General features: G+C 56.7%; 2 protein-coding genes across 2 annotated transcripts in view; both read right to left on the reverse strand.

Moving 5' to 3' along the window:
- Positions 1-9,251, reverse strand: SFN (stratifin). Its single transcript, XM_035019392.1, has 2 exons — positions 9,163-9,251; positions 1-1,172 (listed from the first exon to the last, which is right to left on the reverse strand). Exon 2 carries the CDS (start codon positions 1,166-1,168, stop codon positions 422-424), a length of 747 nt encoding a protein of 248 aa, XP_034875283.1. The 5' UTR covers positions 1,169-1,172; positions 9,163-9,251; the 3' UTR covers positions 1-421.
- The window catches only part of ZDHHC18 (zinc finger DHHC-type palmitoyltransferase 18), a gene marked incomplete at its 5' end in the record, with an annotated part of 23,728 nt that continues 18,332 nt past the window's right edge, over positions 7,318-12,713 (reverse strand). The window contains 5 exons of the mRNA XM_035019007.1: positions 7,318-9,262; positions 10,166-10,278; positions 11,687-11,789; positions 12,327-12,375; positions 12,486-12,623. Of these exons, the coding sequence (XP_034874898.1) occupies positions 9,145-9,262; positions 10,166-10,278; positions 11,687-11,789; positions 12,327-12,375; positions 12,486-12,623 (521 nt within the window). The remainder of the gene's footprint in view (positions 9,263-10,165; positions 10,279-11,686; positions 11,790-12,326; positions 12,376-12,485; positions 12,624-12,713) is intronic.

Below are 12,713 nucleotides of genomic sequence, written 5' to 3' on the forward strand. Positions count from 1 at the left end.
GTCCTCCGCGCTCGCTCTCACTCGCTCTCACTCGCTCTCAGTCTCTCACACACTCATTTCCAGACTCTGCCACACAGTCCCGCTCTCAGCCGCAAGGGTGGGACACTCCTCAATTCCTAAGATTCAGGGGCACACGGGGGCGGGAGGGAGGCAAGAGGGGTTGGAGGTGGCCCGGTTGGCGGTGGGGTTTGGAGGAGGGGTGCAGAGAGCAGGGGCGGGGGGCTGACCACCGGTGAGGGCGCCGGCAGCTGCAGGAAGAGCCGGCCCCCCTGGCTCTGCTGGTCCCTCTCCTCGGAGCTTTTGTGAGCGGGGGGCAGAGCGTTGGGGGAGAAGGGTCGGGGCTCCCACCCCATCTAGTCCTCTCTGCCACGGGCGGGGTGCTGGAGAGGGCCTGGCGCGGCAGGGAGGGGGCGGCCGCGGCTCAGCTCTGGGGCTCCTCGGGAGCCTCGCCGGCCTCTTCCCCGGCGCTGTCGGCGGTCCACAGCGTCAGGTTGTCTCGCAGCAGCTGCATGATGAGGGTGCTGTCTTTGTAGGAGTCCTCGCTGAGGGTGTGCAGGTCCGCCATGGCCTCGTCGAAGGTGGTCTTGGCCAGTGAGATGGCCTCCTCGGGGCTGTTGGCGATCTCGTAGTGGAAGACAGAAAAGTTCAGGGCCAGGCCCAGGCGGATGGGGTTGGTGGGTGGCATCTCCTTCTTGCTGATGTCCATGGCCTCCTGGTAGGCCGACCTGGCTGAGTCAATGATGCGCTTCTTGTCGTCACCAGTGGCCACCTCAGCCAGGTAGCGGTAGTAGTCGCCCTTCATTTTCAGGTAGAAGACCTGACTTTCGGCATCACCGGCCTCCTTGATGAGGTGGGTGTCCAGCAGGCCCAGCACCGTGTCACACACGCCCCGGAGCTCGGTCTCCACCTTCTCCCGGTACTCTCGCACCTCGGGGCCCTTCTCTTCCGAGCTCTCCTCATTGCCCTTCTGCTCGATACTGGACAGGACCCTCCAGGCAGCCCTCTGGCCACCCACCACGTTCTTGTAGGCCACTGAGAGCAAGTTCCGCTCTTCGCAGGACAGCTCCTCACCCTTTTCCACGGCGCTCTTCATGAAGGCTGCCATGTCCTCATAGCGTTCAGCCTGCTCTGCCAACTTGGCCTTCTGGATCAGACTGGCTCTCTCCATGGCTCTGGTGACAGACAGACAGGCGGCGGGCTAGCTGGCTGCCTTGAAACCAGTGCCGGCTTCTGTGCCTCTCCGGCTCTCGGCCTGCCTTTTGGCTGGATGGCCTGGCCCCAGAGAAGGGTGGGGAGGGACAGAGGGCGGGGCTGGGGCCCAGGACCTGCCTCCCTCTCCTCTTCTCCCCACACCCTTTCCGGCCCTTCCTTCAAGGTAAAAGGCTGGGATATGGGGTGAGTCATCAGGGCAGTCAGCAGGAGAAATCCGGCCCGGTGTTGGCCCCACCTGCAGACACCTTTCCGGGCTCCAGGCTGCCCCCTCTTGTTCAGGGATTCGAATACGTGAATGCCCACATAGCTGCCCCGGTTTCTCAAATCACATCCCCCTTCCTGGTGTTCTTCCAGGGGCCAAGGATGGATTCAACCAACTGGCTGCTTCAGCCTAGCTAGAGGCCCATGAAGACAGGTGCACCCAGGAGGATGGGGTTCTTAATCCTACCACATACATTTCCCACCGTGGTTCAGGTGAGATCATTATGTTTAGGTAGGGCTGTAGTTTCCCGAGCACCTTCACATCCATGATTGAATTTAATCCCTCCTATGTCTCTGTGAGATGGGCCAGACTGTGACTATTACTCCCACTTTAGAGATGGGAATGCCAAGGGATGAGATGTGCTCAGGGTCACACAGCTACTAAGTCCCCTGCATCCCACTTCCTCTGGCTCCTCTTGTCAAGGCCTCTGACTTGTGAGCTCCGGGCTGTATTTAGAAGTGAGATCCAGGCTTCTTCAGGAGTCTACCTGAAATGGTTCTATCCCCTGGTCATCACTCCCCCTCAGGGTTCCCTCTGAGTTCCCAGAATGCACAGGTGGCATTGCTCAGGGTGCCACTTAATGAGGTGTTTAACGAGCGGCCCCTGACGCTCCAGCCCAGCCTTTGTAATTAGTCACCCAGTAGGTTTGTTGGACACCTTCCCCATCACAGCACAATTTTCCCTTTCAAGTTGGTGGCCTGTTGCCACTTGTTTGAGGACCTGCCCTCTGGCTCTCCACGCCAGGTCATCTACCCACTCCGAGCCGCCTGCCATCATGTATCAGTGGGGCTCCCATAGGGTGGGGGCCCAGCTTTCCTGCCTGACTCAGCCTGCCCTCTGTCAAAGGCTGGGAAGCAGGCCACTTGGGTGCTCAGCCCAATTTGGTTCCCCGGGGGGGACGCTAGCACCTGGGGAAAGAGACAGGACCGAGATAAAGAAGAAGGTGGTGACACATACTATTTTGTTTTATGGGGTAGCAGTCCCAGGTGAGTGCTGCCTCCCCCAGCCTGCCTCTCAGAAATTTCTCTGTCCCTTCCCTTTGACTATGGCCCTCCCTCTGACCCCTGGCAGAGGCCTCAGAGATGGGAGACTTCTCTCTTGCCAGCCTTCTGTCCCTGTTTGCTGGGATGCTGTTCTCATTCAGCCAGGAGTTTCACCTGAAGGTGTTGGCACCATGCCCGTGAGGGTGGGTTCCTGCTTATCTGCCCCACCCCTAGTGAAAGCTCAGGTGGGGCTCAGGGGTGGGGCTCCCCTCACTGGGATCCAGCCAGCTTAATCTTTGCGCCAGGGCCATCTCACAGGGCTGTCCCTCCCTGGTTCCTCTTGGTTGGTGCCTGAATACCCACCTCCCCTCCTGGAGGGAGGCTTAGGCCAGAACTCTGAGGCCCAAAGATGAGATCTGCCTCTTCGAAGGAAATGTAGGAGCATGCCTGGGCAGATACTACAGGGTTTCCAAGGAAGCAGAAGGGATTTTAGGCTTGACATCTCTAAGGCTTTGCTCAGATGGGATCACCGACACAGAAAATGATGGAAAGGAAATACATTAAAATACTAATTTAATAGAGTGTATCTTTAGTTAGTGGGATTCCGAGTGATTTTTTTCCTTTTGATTTTCTTATTTTGTTCAATGGTAGATATGTATTATTTTTCTGTAAGAGATAGAATAGCCTAGAATCTTTGGAATCAGACTGCCTGGGTTTAATTTTTAGAAGCTGTACAGCCTTGGCCAAGTGACTTAACCTCTGTGAGCCTCTGAATTCCTAAGTGTAAAATGGGACTTATTGTGAAGATTAAATGAGTTGATGGAAAAGCCCTTACTAGAGTGAATGGTGACTTTTATTATCACATGAAACAATCCAACCAATCTTATTATTATAATCACATACACTCAAAGCACTAACATGGAGCTGGGTTCTGTGAAATGACAAAGGGTCCCAAACCAAGCCTCAGCCGAGGACTGGACCCTGCCCTGTTGAGTGTCCCTAAGAGAGGGAAGACAGATGAATGGTCAGATGTGCTCACTCAGCACTGTCTCCTCCCTCTCCAGCTGACATTCCTCTGGCCTAAGCGGGCCCGAGGCCCTCAGGGACCTTCCTTTATACTAGCCATCCAGCTCAGGCTTTCCCAAGTCCTGGGGGGAAGCTGGAGATCCCAGAGCACCAGAAACCTGGAAGGCAGGGCCTGGCAGGCCTAGGAATTTTGGAGGTGCTCTGTTTCTAGGAAGGCAGCATTCTCTTCCTATCACTTAAGCCAGGAGACCTGGTGGCGGAGACCACAAGCTCCATACCCTCAGCACAGCCAGAAGAGAGAAGGGTGAAAGGAAGCCTCTTCACTCCTCCCCTTCCCCTGCTGAAGCTTAGGGGTGACTCTGGGAGCCAGGCTACCCTGCCTGCTCTAGCCTGTCGATCCTGACTCAGTTCCTGTCTCAGACACCTCCCTTTGCCTCCAGGCCTCCGTTTCCCAAGTCCAGGAGCCCAGGCAGGCAGGAGGTGGCAGGCCCTGGCAGGGCACGGAGTCCCACCGTCAGTCGCCTGAGTCAGCAGGACAGGAGCCGGGACTGCGGCCAAGGGGGCTTTCCTCCTCCTGCCTGCTGTCTTCCATATAGCATCCATCCCGCCAGCAGGTTCAAGAGACAGCCAATCCTTAGCTGGTAATCACAGGCTTGTGACAGAGAAGGCAGCCACCAGTTGTTGCTATCTATCTGCACTGAGAACAGAAGACAGGACTCTGAATATAGCAGGAGGGAGTGATTAGAATCCAGGAAGAACTTCCTATGAAATTTTTTCCAGTCTTGGAATGATCAAATTAAACAGGTGACTGGAGGAAGGTATGACACCTCTCCCACTGGTTAGTTGTAAACAAGAGTTCAGTTATCCAGCCAAGGGCTCACCCTACTAGTTGCCTTTGGGAGGGAATATTAGATTACTTTTAAGTGACTCAGCTATCCTGTCTTTTTCTCCTCAAGGCACTGTTGTTTAAAGTATCCCACATCTCCTAGACCAGTCCAGTCTAGGATACAGTGTGCAGTTAGTGGAAAGAGATTGGAATGTCAGCCTAGGGACTGCATCCCAAATCTGTTTTAAGGGCTTTCAGGGGAAAGGGAGGGTCCCTTCCTGCCTCTGAGCCTCAGTTTCCCCATCAGTACAAGGAGGCCAGCACAGATCACCTCTAAGCCCTCTGATGGCTGTGAATAACAGCCTCTAGCTGGGTTTTCCCTCTGAGGTCCCCTCCTCCTGAAGCAGCCCTATTCATTCCTTGGGTAGTGCAGAAGGGTCAGAGGTTATGGCAGAGATTGGGTTCAAATCCTAGATTTGCTGCTTTATCAGTTGGGAGACCCTGCGCAACTGTTCCCTCATCTGTAAAAAAGTTGACATCACCTTTCTCATAGGTTTAGGTGAGAAAATGGGCCTGGCTCTCAGCTAGCGCTTGCTAAATGGCTGCCATAATTATTTGTGAGCTCTTAGCATACCGTGCGTGTATCTCGGTGTGGGGCAGCAGCTGGGGGGAGGGAAGGGTCCATGAGATTGTTAACCTGGACTGTGTTCAGTTCAAGGGGTGACAGTCCCATCTTGGTGGGACTTTCAGAGTTGAGGTCAGCTAAGGCTTGAAGGTCTCTAGCACTAAGACCAGTTCTAGAAGAGGACACTGGCTACACTTCCGGTGTCACTTCTGGCTTCACTGCGCCTCTTCTTTTAAATCTCCAGAACAGGGGCGCCTGGGTGGCTCAGTCGGTTAAGCGACGGACTCTTGGTTGCGGCTCAGGTCATGATCTCATGGATCAGAGCCCTGCATCGGGCTCTGCGCTCAGCAGGGAGTCTGCTTTAAGATGCTCTCCCTCCGCCTCCCCTGCCACCCCGCCACTCACTCAATAAATAAATCTTTAAGTCTCCGGAACGGTGCTGACCAACTAGAACAAAGCTGGCGGTGAGGGTAAGCTGGATGTTCTGCACACTCATCACAGGCCTCACCCCTGGACCCCAACTAAAGGTGGCACCAGACAGCCAAGGATATGGCAAGAAGAGGGAAATCTTTATTTCTGTTAAAAAAGGTACAGGACAGCAGACAAGCAGCCCCCGGCCGTGGACTCAGCCGATTTCCTAGGCCCAGCCCAGTTTCCTTTTGTCTGAAGGGCTGTCAGAGCTAGCTCAGTCCCTCAGTGCCTGGGGCAAAGGGCTCAAGCATCGTCCTTGCATCTTACCTACTTGGGGTAGTGGGGACCGAGGGGCCGTGGGAACAGTGTCAAACCGGTTGTGCTTAGAACAGTCACCAAACTTGTTCAGCAGCGTCATCAACCACCAACACCCTAGAGGCTCCTGAAGAAACCTGCTCAGCTCCACTACGGCTATGCCTGATGCTGGGAGGGGGCAGGCTGTAAGGCCAGATTCCTGCAGAGTCTTGACACCTTACGGATCTGGGGAAGGGGACGGGAAGTGGAAAAGGGGGCAAGTGTCAGCATAGTATTATATCATTGTGCTGACAGCTGCATTATGGCTTTCTACACTCTGGCTGGCATGGAGTGGGGATGGGGGCAAGAGGCCAGCCCCTGCCCCCTGTGGAGGGCTCTGGAGAGCACACGTGGGGGGCAGGCTTGGGGGCAGACCCTGTAGGCACAGACGGTGGCAGATGGGCCACAGGTTAGGCAGGTGGAGGTGACGGGTGCCTGGCGCCCCTCAGGCCACTCCTGGAGAGGCAGAGAGCAGCGGTCCTCAGGAGGTCCTTAAGCCCCCGCACACACTGGAGATCCCAGCAGGATGGCAAAGAAGGAGAAGAGACAGGGTTAGCAGGATTGGGAGGAGACAGGAGGCCTGCAGGGGCGCTGGTGGGGACAGGGGCTGCCCCAGCACCTGCCTCTTCCCCACAGAAGGGCCAAGGCTTGGGCGGCAGGCAACAAAGCAGGAGAGAAAACGGGCGGGTGAGAGCTCAGCAGGGACAGAAAGCCAGGACCCAAGTGTTGGTGACTGAGGGCTCCTGCACACCAGGCCACCAGCAGAACAGGCCCAAGCCGCTCAGAGCAGGTACGCCCCCCTCTCCCCAACCTCGCCCTTCACTTCCCGCTCCAGTGGGAGAGCTGCTCTGCGTGAAGCTACTTCCTCAGTCCAGAGCAGGGCTGGGCTCTTAGCTCTGCCCTCCCGCCCCGATCCTTCTGTTTGGGGGGGAAGCCCTGGCGGCCCTACCACCGCCAGCACGCACACCACACCACACACCAGACAGATGAACGGGCTCCATGGGGTTGGCAAGGCATGCGATGAGGATGAGATGGTGTGTGAGGGGGGCGGGCAGTGCTGGCTGACAGGGGAGGTACGGTCTTACCAGCTAACCCTCTGCAAAGAGGCCTGTTAGCTCCCCTCAGGCTGTGCAGGAGATGGCAAAATCCTGACAGGTGTCCTCCTGGGGGAGATACCAGAGAGGCGGGCCAGTGTTATGAGTTGTCTGGCTGGGCCCTGCTGCCCAGGTGGGGCTGGGGGCCAGGGAGGCTCCGGCTCACAAACTGGAATCTACTGTCTCAGAAACCTTCTCTTAGCTGGGCAGTCCCTGGGGCGTCAGAGTGGAAACACAGCAAGGAGAAAGAACTTGGGAGTCTCTAAATCCCCGAGGCAGGGGAAAGTAGAGGGGACAAAGAGGGGACAGGATGGCCTCTTCTTACATGCTCATGGGGGCCTCGCCCCCTTGCTCGGCCTCCAGCAGACAGACTCAGCCAGGAGAGGAGAACGTTAACCATATCACTGGGCTTCCTGCCTTCTGCCTCCCCAGGAAAGACCAAGTTTGGCTGAAAGAACAGAGGGCTGCCAGTTGGAGCCTCAGCAAAGAAAGAGCAAACAAAAACCAAACCAAAGCAAATCAAGTCTTAAAAACAAAAATTTTATTACAAGCAGGAACAAAGAATACTGGCTTAAATAAAAGGCAGGTGGGAGTCCCCTCCTCTATCCAGCTCCCTCCCCACTTCCCAGCACCGCTGTAGCATGGCCCAGGGTCCTGACACTAGGGCAGAGCTGCTTCTCCCAGAGGGGACCCTCTGGGACTGCCATTTCTCAGCTGCCTCTGACCCACTAGCCTCTGCAGCAAGGAAGGGCAAGATGCGAGGACTTCCTCGTCACTTTCCCAGGGCTTCAGGCCACCTGAAGGGCCAAGGAGGGGGACAGAACAATTTCCTATTTTGACAAGAAGCTATGGTTTCCAGCAGAGAAGGGACATCCTTTGAGTTTCTGGCCCAGATTTAGGCCGACCTTCCCTCGCCTCTTGGACCACCCTGCTCTTTCCTCCCTTTTCTCTGGACGGAGTCTTCCAGTGGGCAGAGACTCCCCGTCCTCTAGCCACTGGCACTAGGTCGCATACTCAGAGCCCAGAGGAGGGAGTGTGGCTTGTAGAATGGCAGCCGCTCCCCGCAGCCATTACCCCATCAGCCCCGCCCAGCCTCAGCCTGTCTGGGCAGGTCCCAGGCTTCCTAATGTCCGAGGAGGAAGGAAGGGCAGGAGGACGGGGGCTGAGCTGCAGCGACAACCCAGGGGTCTCTTGTGATCCAAGCACGGGCTCCCTGTGGCCACAGCTCAGGCTGCTCCTGTTGCTGCTTGCTGACACCCGAGGGGGATGGCGGGGAGAGGGGCAGCCCAGGGGGTGTAGGGAAGTGGGAGCCAGCCTCATTCGCACGAGGGCACATGCGAACACACACACACACACACTCACACACACTCCCGCCAGAAGTTCTCTTAGAAATTTATTAAAACCAACTTGCCTTCTGATAATCCTTAACCTGGCACTACACAGAGAGCAATGTGGCTGACTTTTTTTTTTCTTCTTCCATTTAAAAAATGCTATGTAGAAAAGAGGTCTATAAAATTGTGCAAAATACCCAGCATTAATAAACCCGTTTCAAGTATTGCCAGCATGAGTGTAACCCGCCCAGCCCAAGAACGGACTTGGGAGAGAGGTGGGGCGCCAGACCGGGATCCCTCAGAGAACCCTCCATGGATAGCGAGGGGGCAAGGCCCCCACTTCCTAGTGTGCTACCCAGGAATCATGCAGGAGCTGAGGCCTTGGGTAGCTTCCTCTGACACAGGCTGTCCCCCACCCGCCCCCACCTCTGCCCTTTCTATCTGGAACCCCAGCTCTATCCCACTGGCCAACCCCATATAAAAAACAAGAACAAAAATGGAAGAACAATGATCATCACAAAGAGAATGAAGGAGCCCACAAACCAAAGCAGCCCACGGAGGAGGCATCCTCTCCTATAGCCTGCTGTCCAGAGCCGAATGCTCGTGGGTCCTGCTTCACCGCCAGGACCCGGGCTGAGCAGAGCCCAGCAGCTCCCCTACCTGGGAGGCATCGCACTCAGTCAGCACCCTCACTCACACAGGGCTTGCCCTGGCACAGGCAGAGACGTGGCATGGCCCCCTCGCGGCCTCGGGGGCCCTGGCCTCTCTCTCCTGTCACTCCTGCCACTGATCAGCTGGGGGGATGTAGGGCCCAAGGCTGTGGGAACTTGGGTTTGGGGAGCAGAGGGTACAGCCATGGAGGTGTGGGGAAAGCCACGCAGGGTGGGAAATAAATACGAAAGAGTCTTTGGCGGCTCTGCTTCCCGTGGGTGGAATGGGGAGGGTCCCGGCAGGTGTGGAGGGCGGCAGGTGAGTGCAGAGGGGTGGACAGGCCAGCAGGTAGCAAGTACTGAGCCCAGTTCAGGGGTGGCCTCCTACCATGCTGGCGTCGGGCTTGGCTCCGCAGGCTGGCTCATCGCTTCTGACGGGTGAGGGCAACACGGTGTCAGACTGCACAAATCCCCTTCGGTCAATCAGGCTTCCAAAACACAAGAGGGGACATGTGAGGGCCCCCGCCCGACACCAGTGATCCAGGCCAGGGGGCCGAATGGCACAGGCCATTTCCCAGGCAAGGAAAGACCTAGTCCTAGAAACCCTGAGAAAGGGGAGTTGATCTCCAGTTGGGGGCTCAAGACCCTTCCCTTCCAGAAGGGCCCGCTCTGCACTCTGGACACCTGGTTTTGGCCACCGGATTTATTATTCCCTGTTAATTCAAAGCAGCCCATTTTGCTGTCTGGCTGCCACAGAGCCAGGCTGCGGGGAAGGGGAAGAGCAGGACGAAAGGGCATTTGGAACTAGTGCGATGCCCACTGTCACCCACCCCCACCCCCACGGCAAGCATGACGGGCATATCAGGCAGGAGAAGCTGGTGGGGTGGGGGTGGACAGTGTGCGAAGTCTTGTTCCCGCAGCGTCCACTGCAATTTAACAGCTGTTCTGGCGCTCTGGCGCCCCCTGGTGTGCAGACAGAGGGGCACTTCCCAGCAGCTCTGAGCCACCAGGGCTCTCCCGCCAGGAGGGAGGATGGAGTCCCCCCACCCGACGAGGCCATCAGCACCGGAAGGTGAGAGTTGCTCAAGCGTGGCCAAAACATTAACTGTGGTGATCCCTGGCGAACAAGATTACAGATGATATCTAATACTCTTCTTAATATTTTGTACTTCATTTTTTTCTACAATGAGCATATGTTATTAATTACACAGAATTCTTTTATGTGACAAATGCCTTGAGTACACTCTGCAGGGGATGGTGGGCAGAGGGTTTCCATGCTGTGAGGAGAGGTCTGCTGCTTCCAGAACCTCTTTGAGAGGTGTGGACTCACAGGGCTGCCCTGCACTGGCCAGGCCAGGCCCTGGGACCTCTCCCCGCTACCCCTGGCTTACCTGGGAGGTAGGGGGCCGCAGAGCACAGCACAGCAGTTGGTGATAACACTTCTATGGCTGTAGGGATTGATGGAGGCCTCACCGCCCCTCTTGCTGGACCACGAGCCTTTGATCTGCCAGCAGGAAGGAAGTCTGAGTCAGGTACCTCCCTTGCTTCCATTTTTTAGGAGGGAGGTCTAGAGGTTAGGAAAAACTGGTGAATTCTGAAACCAATTCTGGATAGACTATTGGAGGGGATGTGTCTTTAACCCGGGCTATTCAGTGAGTGTGGGGGACTGCTGGATCTCGGGGGACCTGGCAGAGAGGAAGAAGCCCTCATCAGGACAGAGAATAGAGCCCAGCCAGAGAAGCCTCCAAAGGCAACCTTTTGGGTGCATCCTCTCTTCTCTGGCCAGCCACCTACGAGTGAAGGTCGTGCAAGGGGACGGGGCTCAGGCTGACCTGGCTGTGAACCCTGGCCCTGCCACCGACACACTGATGACCCTGGAGAGGCCACTTCTCTGAATCTCAGTCCTCATTTGAAAAACAGGGAACTCTGACACCATCAGTGGGGCATTCGATGAGATCCTGCCCATCTCTAGATCCGTGAAGCCAGATCAAAGGCACCGGGGAGTCTAGCAAGGAAGGACACCTGCCTGACTCTAACCCAGAGTTTTCCAAACTTACTTGGCCACCACACATCTTTTTACCTAACCCCCAGTAACATGCTGAAGAACTAGCACCCACGAAACCGCCTTGGGAGATGCTGGCTGATGTCATTTCTGCTCTGTACCAATCATCCGGCACATGATACCCCAACATGAGTGCTAAGTTTTGTTTCCCGGAATGAGAGGCTGAGGTCAAAAAATGTGTTTTCTGTTGGTCGTGGGCCTCTGAGCATACGTGATGGCAGCCGAGGCGCAGGTGCTCTCATGTGCTTCCTTACTGTTTGCGAGAACAGGAAGGGGACGTCAGGTCTGGCCCACGGGCTGGGCACACAGGGGGTGCTCAAACAATGCTTGCTGGTGGAGGGCCGCAAGACGGCCTCGCGGTCCTGTCCTCGCTGTCCCCCTCGGTAAGGGAGCCCAGGGACACCCTGACAGTCTCCGAGTGCGGTGTGGTGGGGGGCACAGGAAGCTGAGCCGTGGCTTCTGGCCCCAGCCCTGGCTGTCCCTTTCCAGCTGTGTGACCTTGGGGCTCACTCAGCCACCAAACGGGAGAAAAGCATCCCTTTTCCTTCTGCTTCAGAGTTGGCAAAAAGACCCCAAAAGAACTCTGGAAACAGGCACACGCGGGCTAACATAATGGCTTACGGTGCAGCGCTGCCTCTCGGTTAGCGGGAAAGCCGTGCCGGGCGGCCCAGGCACACGGGGTCTTCGAAGCCTGCACTGGGTCTCCCGGGGCCAAGCCGTGAGAGCTGGAAGGCAGTGTCTCCACCCATGTCACCCCAGCAGCCGAGAGTCAGGCTGCACGGTGGCCGCTCCAGGCTCCCTCAGCCCTGCCTCCTTCCCAGGACCCTGCCCAGGATCCAGCCTTACTCACGTCTTCGTTAGTTGTCAAGTTGGAGGCGACGAGGTAAGTATGAAACCCTGAGAGGCCCAGGATGGACCAGATGGAGAAGAAGCAGATCACCAACTCCAGCACAGTGAGCACGGTGGTCAAGGATGCACACGGGGACAGGGCCGGGAGCCTCCCTTGAGCCTGGGAGCTTGCCACGCTCTGCCTTTCTCACCTATCCTTCCATGAGCTATTTCCTCAGAAAGGAAGGGAGTTTGTAACCTTCCTGTGGCCCACTCACCACTTCTCAGCAGGATCACCTCCTGGGCCCTAAGGAGGGCTTGGGAGCCCCTTCAAGAGCAGGATGGGTAATGGACAGTAGAGGGAAATGAGGATTCCAGGCACCCAGAACCCCATAGAGGACATGGTCCAGGAAGCTTGGTGTCTTAAGGGAAGACAGGGACTGTGGGACTCCTGAGAGTTCTTGGACACCCCAGCCCCCTGCTCAGGCCACTTAGGATCAGTTCTAGCCCGGGCAGGAACAGAAGCAGCTGGTACAGCGGATTATTCTTGAGGACAAACACTGGCTCTACACCATTCCCCTCTGTTTATAGGAGGCGTGGGAACCCACCCCAGTGAAGGGGCCTTGCTCCCACCAGGGCATCCACCAGATCACAAAGGATATCTTGCTGGTGTCTCCTTCAGAGTGGAGAGGAAGTCGCTTCCCTGAGAGCCTGGGCAAGAAAAAACAGGACCGGGCACAGCTCAGAGAGTGACCACAACCCCCTGACTTGAGCTTGCTGGCCCCCCATCCCGCTTGCCCCTGCCCCCTACCCCAACTCACGCAGCGTCAGGTGGGTGACCACACAGGCGAAGATGAAGGCCGTCAGGAACGAGAGGGAGAGAATAAATGCGTAGAAGAAGCGGTAGTTCCGTCTCCCCACACAGTTGCCCACCCAAGGACAGTGATGGTCAAACCGTTCTGGAAAAGGGCCAGGGGAGACGGGTTAGTGTCCCTGGCCTGCGACCACCACAGGTGTTCAGAGGCCTCACGCCATGGCTGGGGCTTTCC

This window comes from Mirounga leonina, unplaced genomic scaffold (assembly GCF_011800145.1).
Source record: "Mirounga leonina isolate KUSES-001 unplaced genomic scaffold, KU_Mleo_1.0 Mir_173, whole genome shotgun sequence".
In the NCBI taxonomy this organism is placed as follows: domain Eukaryota; kingdom Metazoa; phylum Chordata; class Mammalia; order Carnivora; family Phocidae; genus Mirounga; species Mirounga leonina.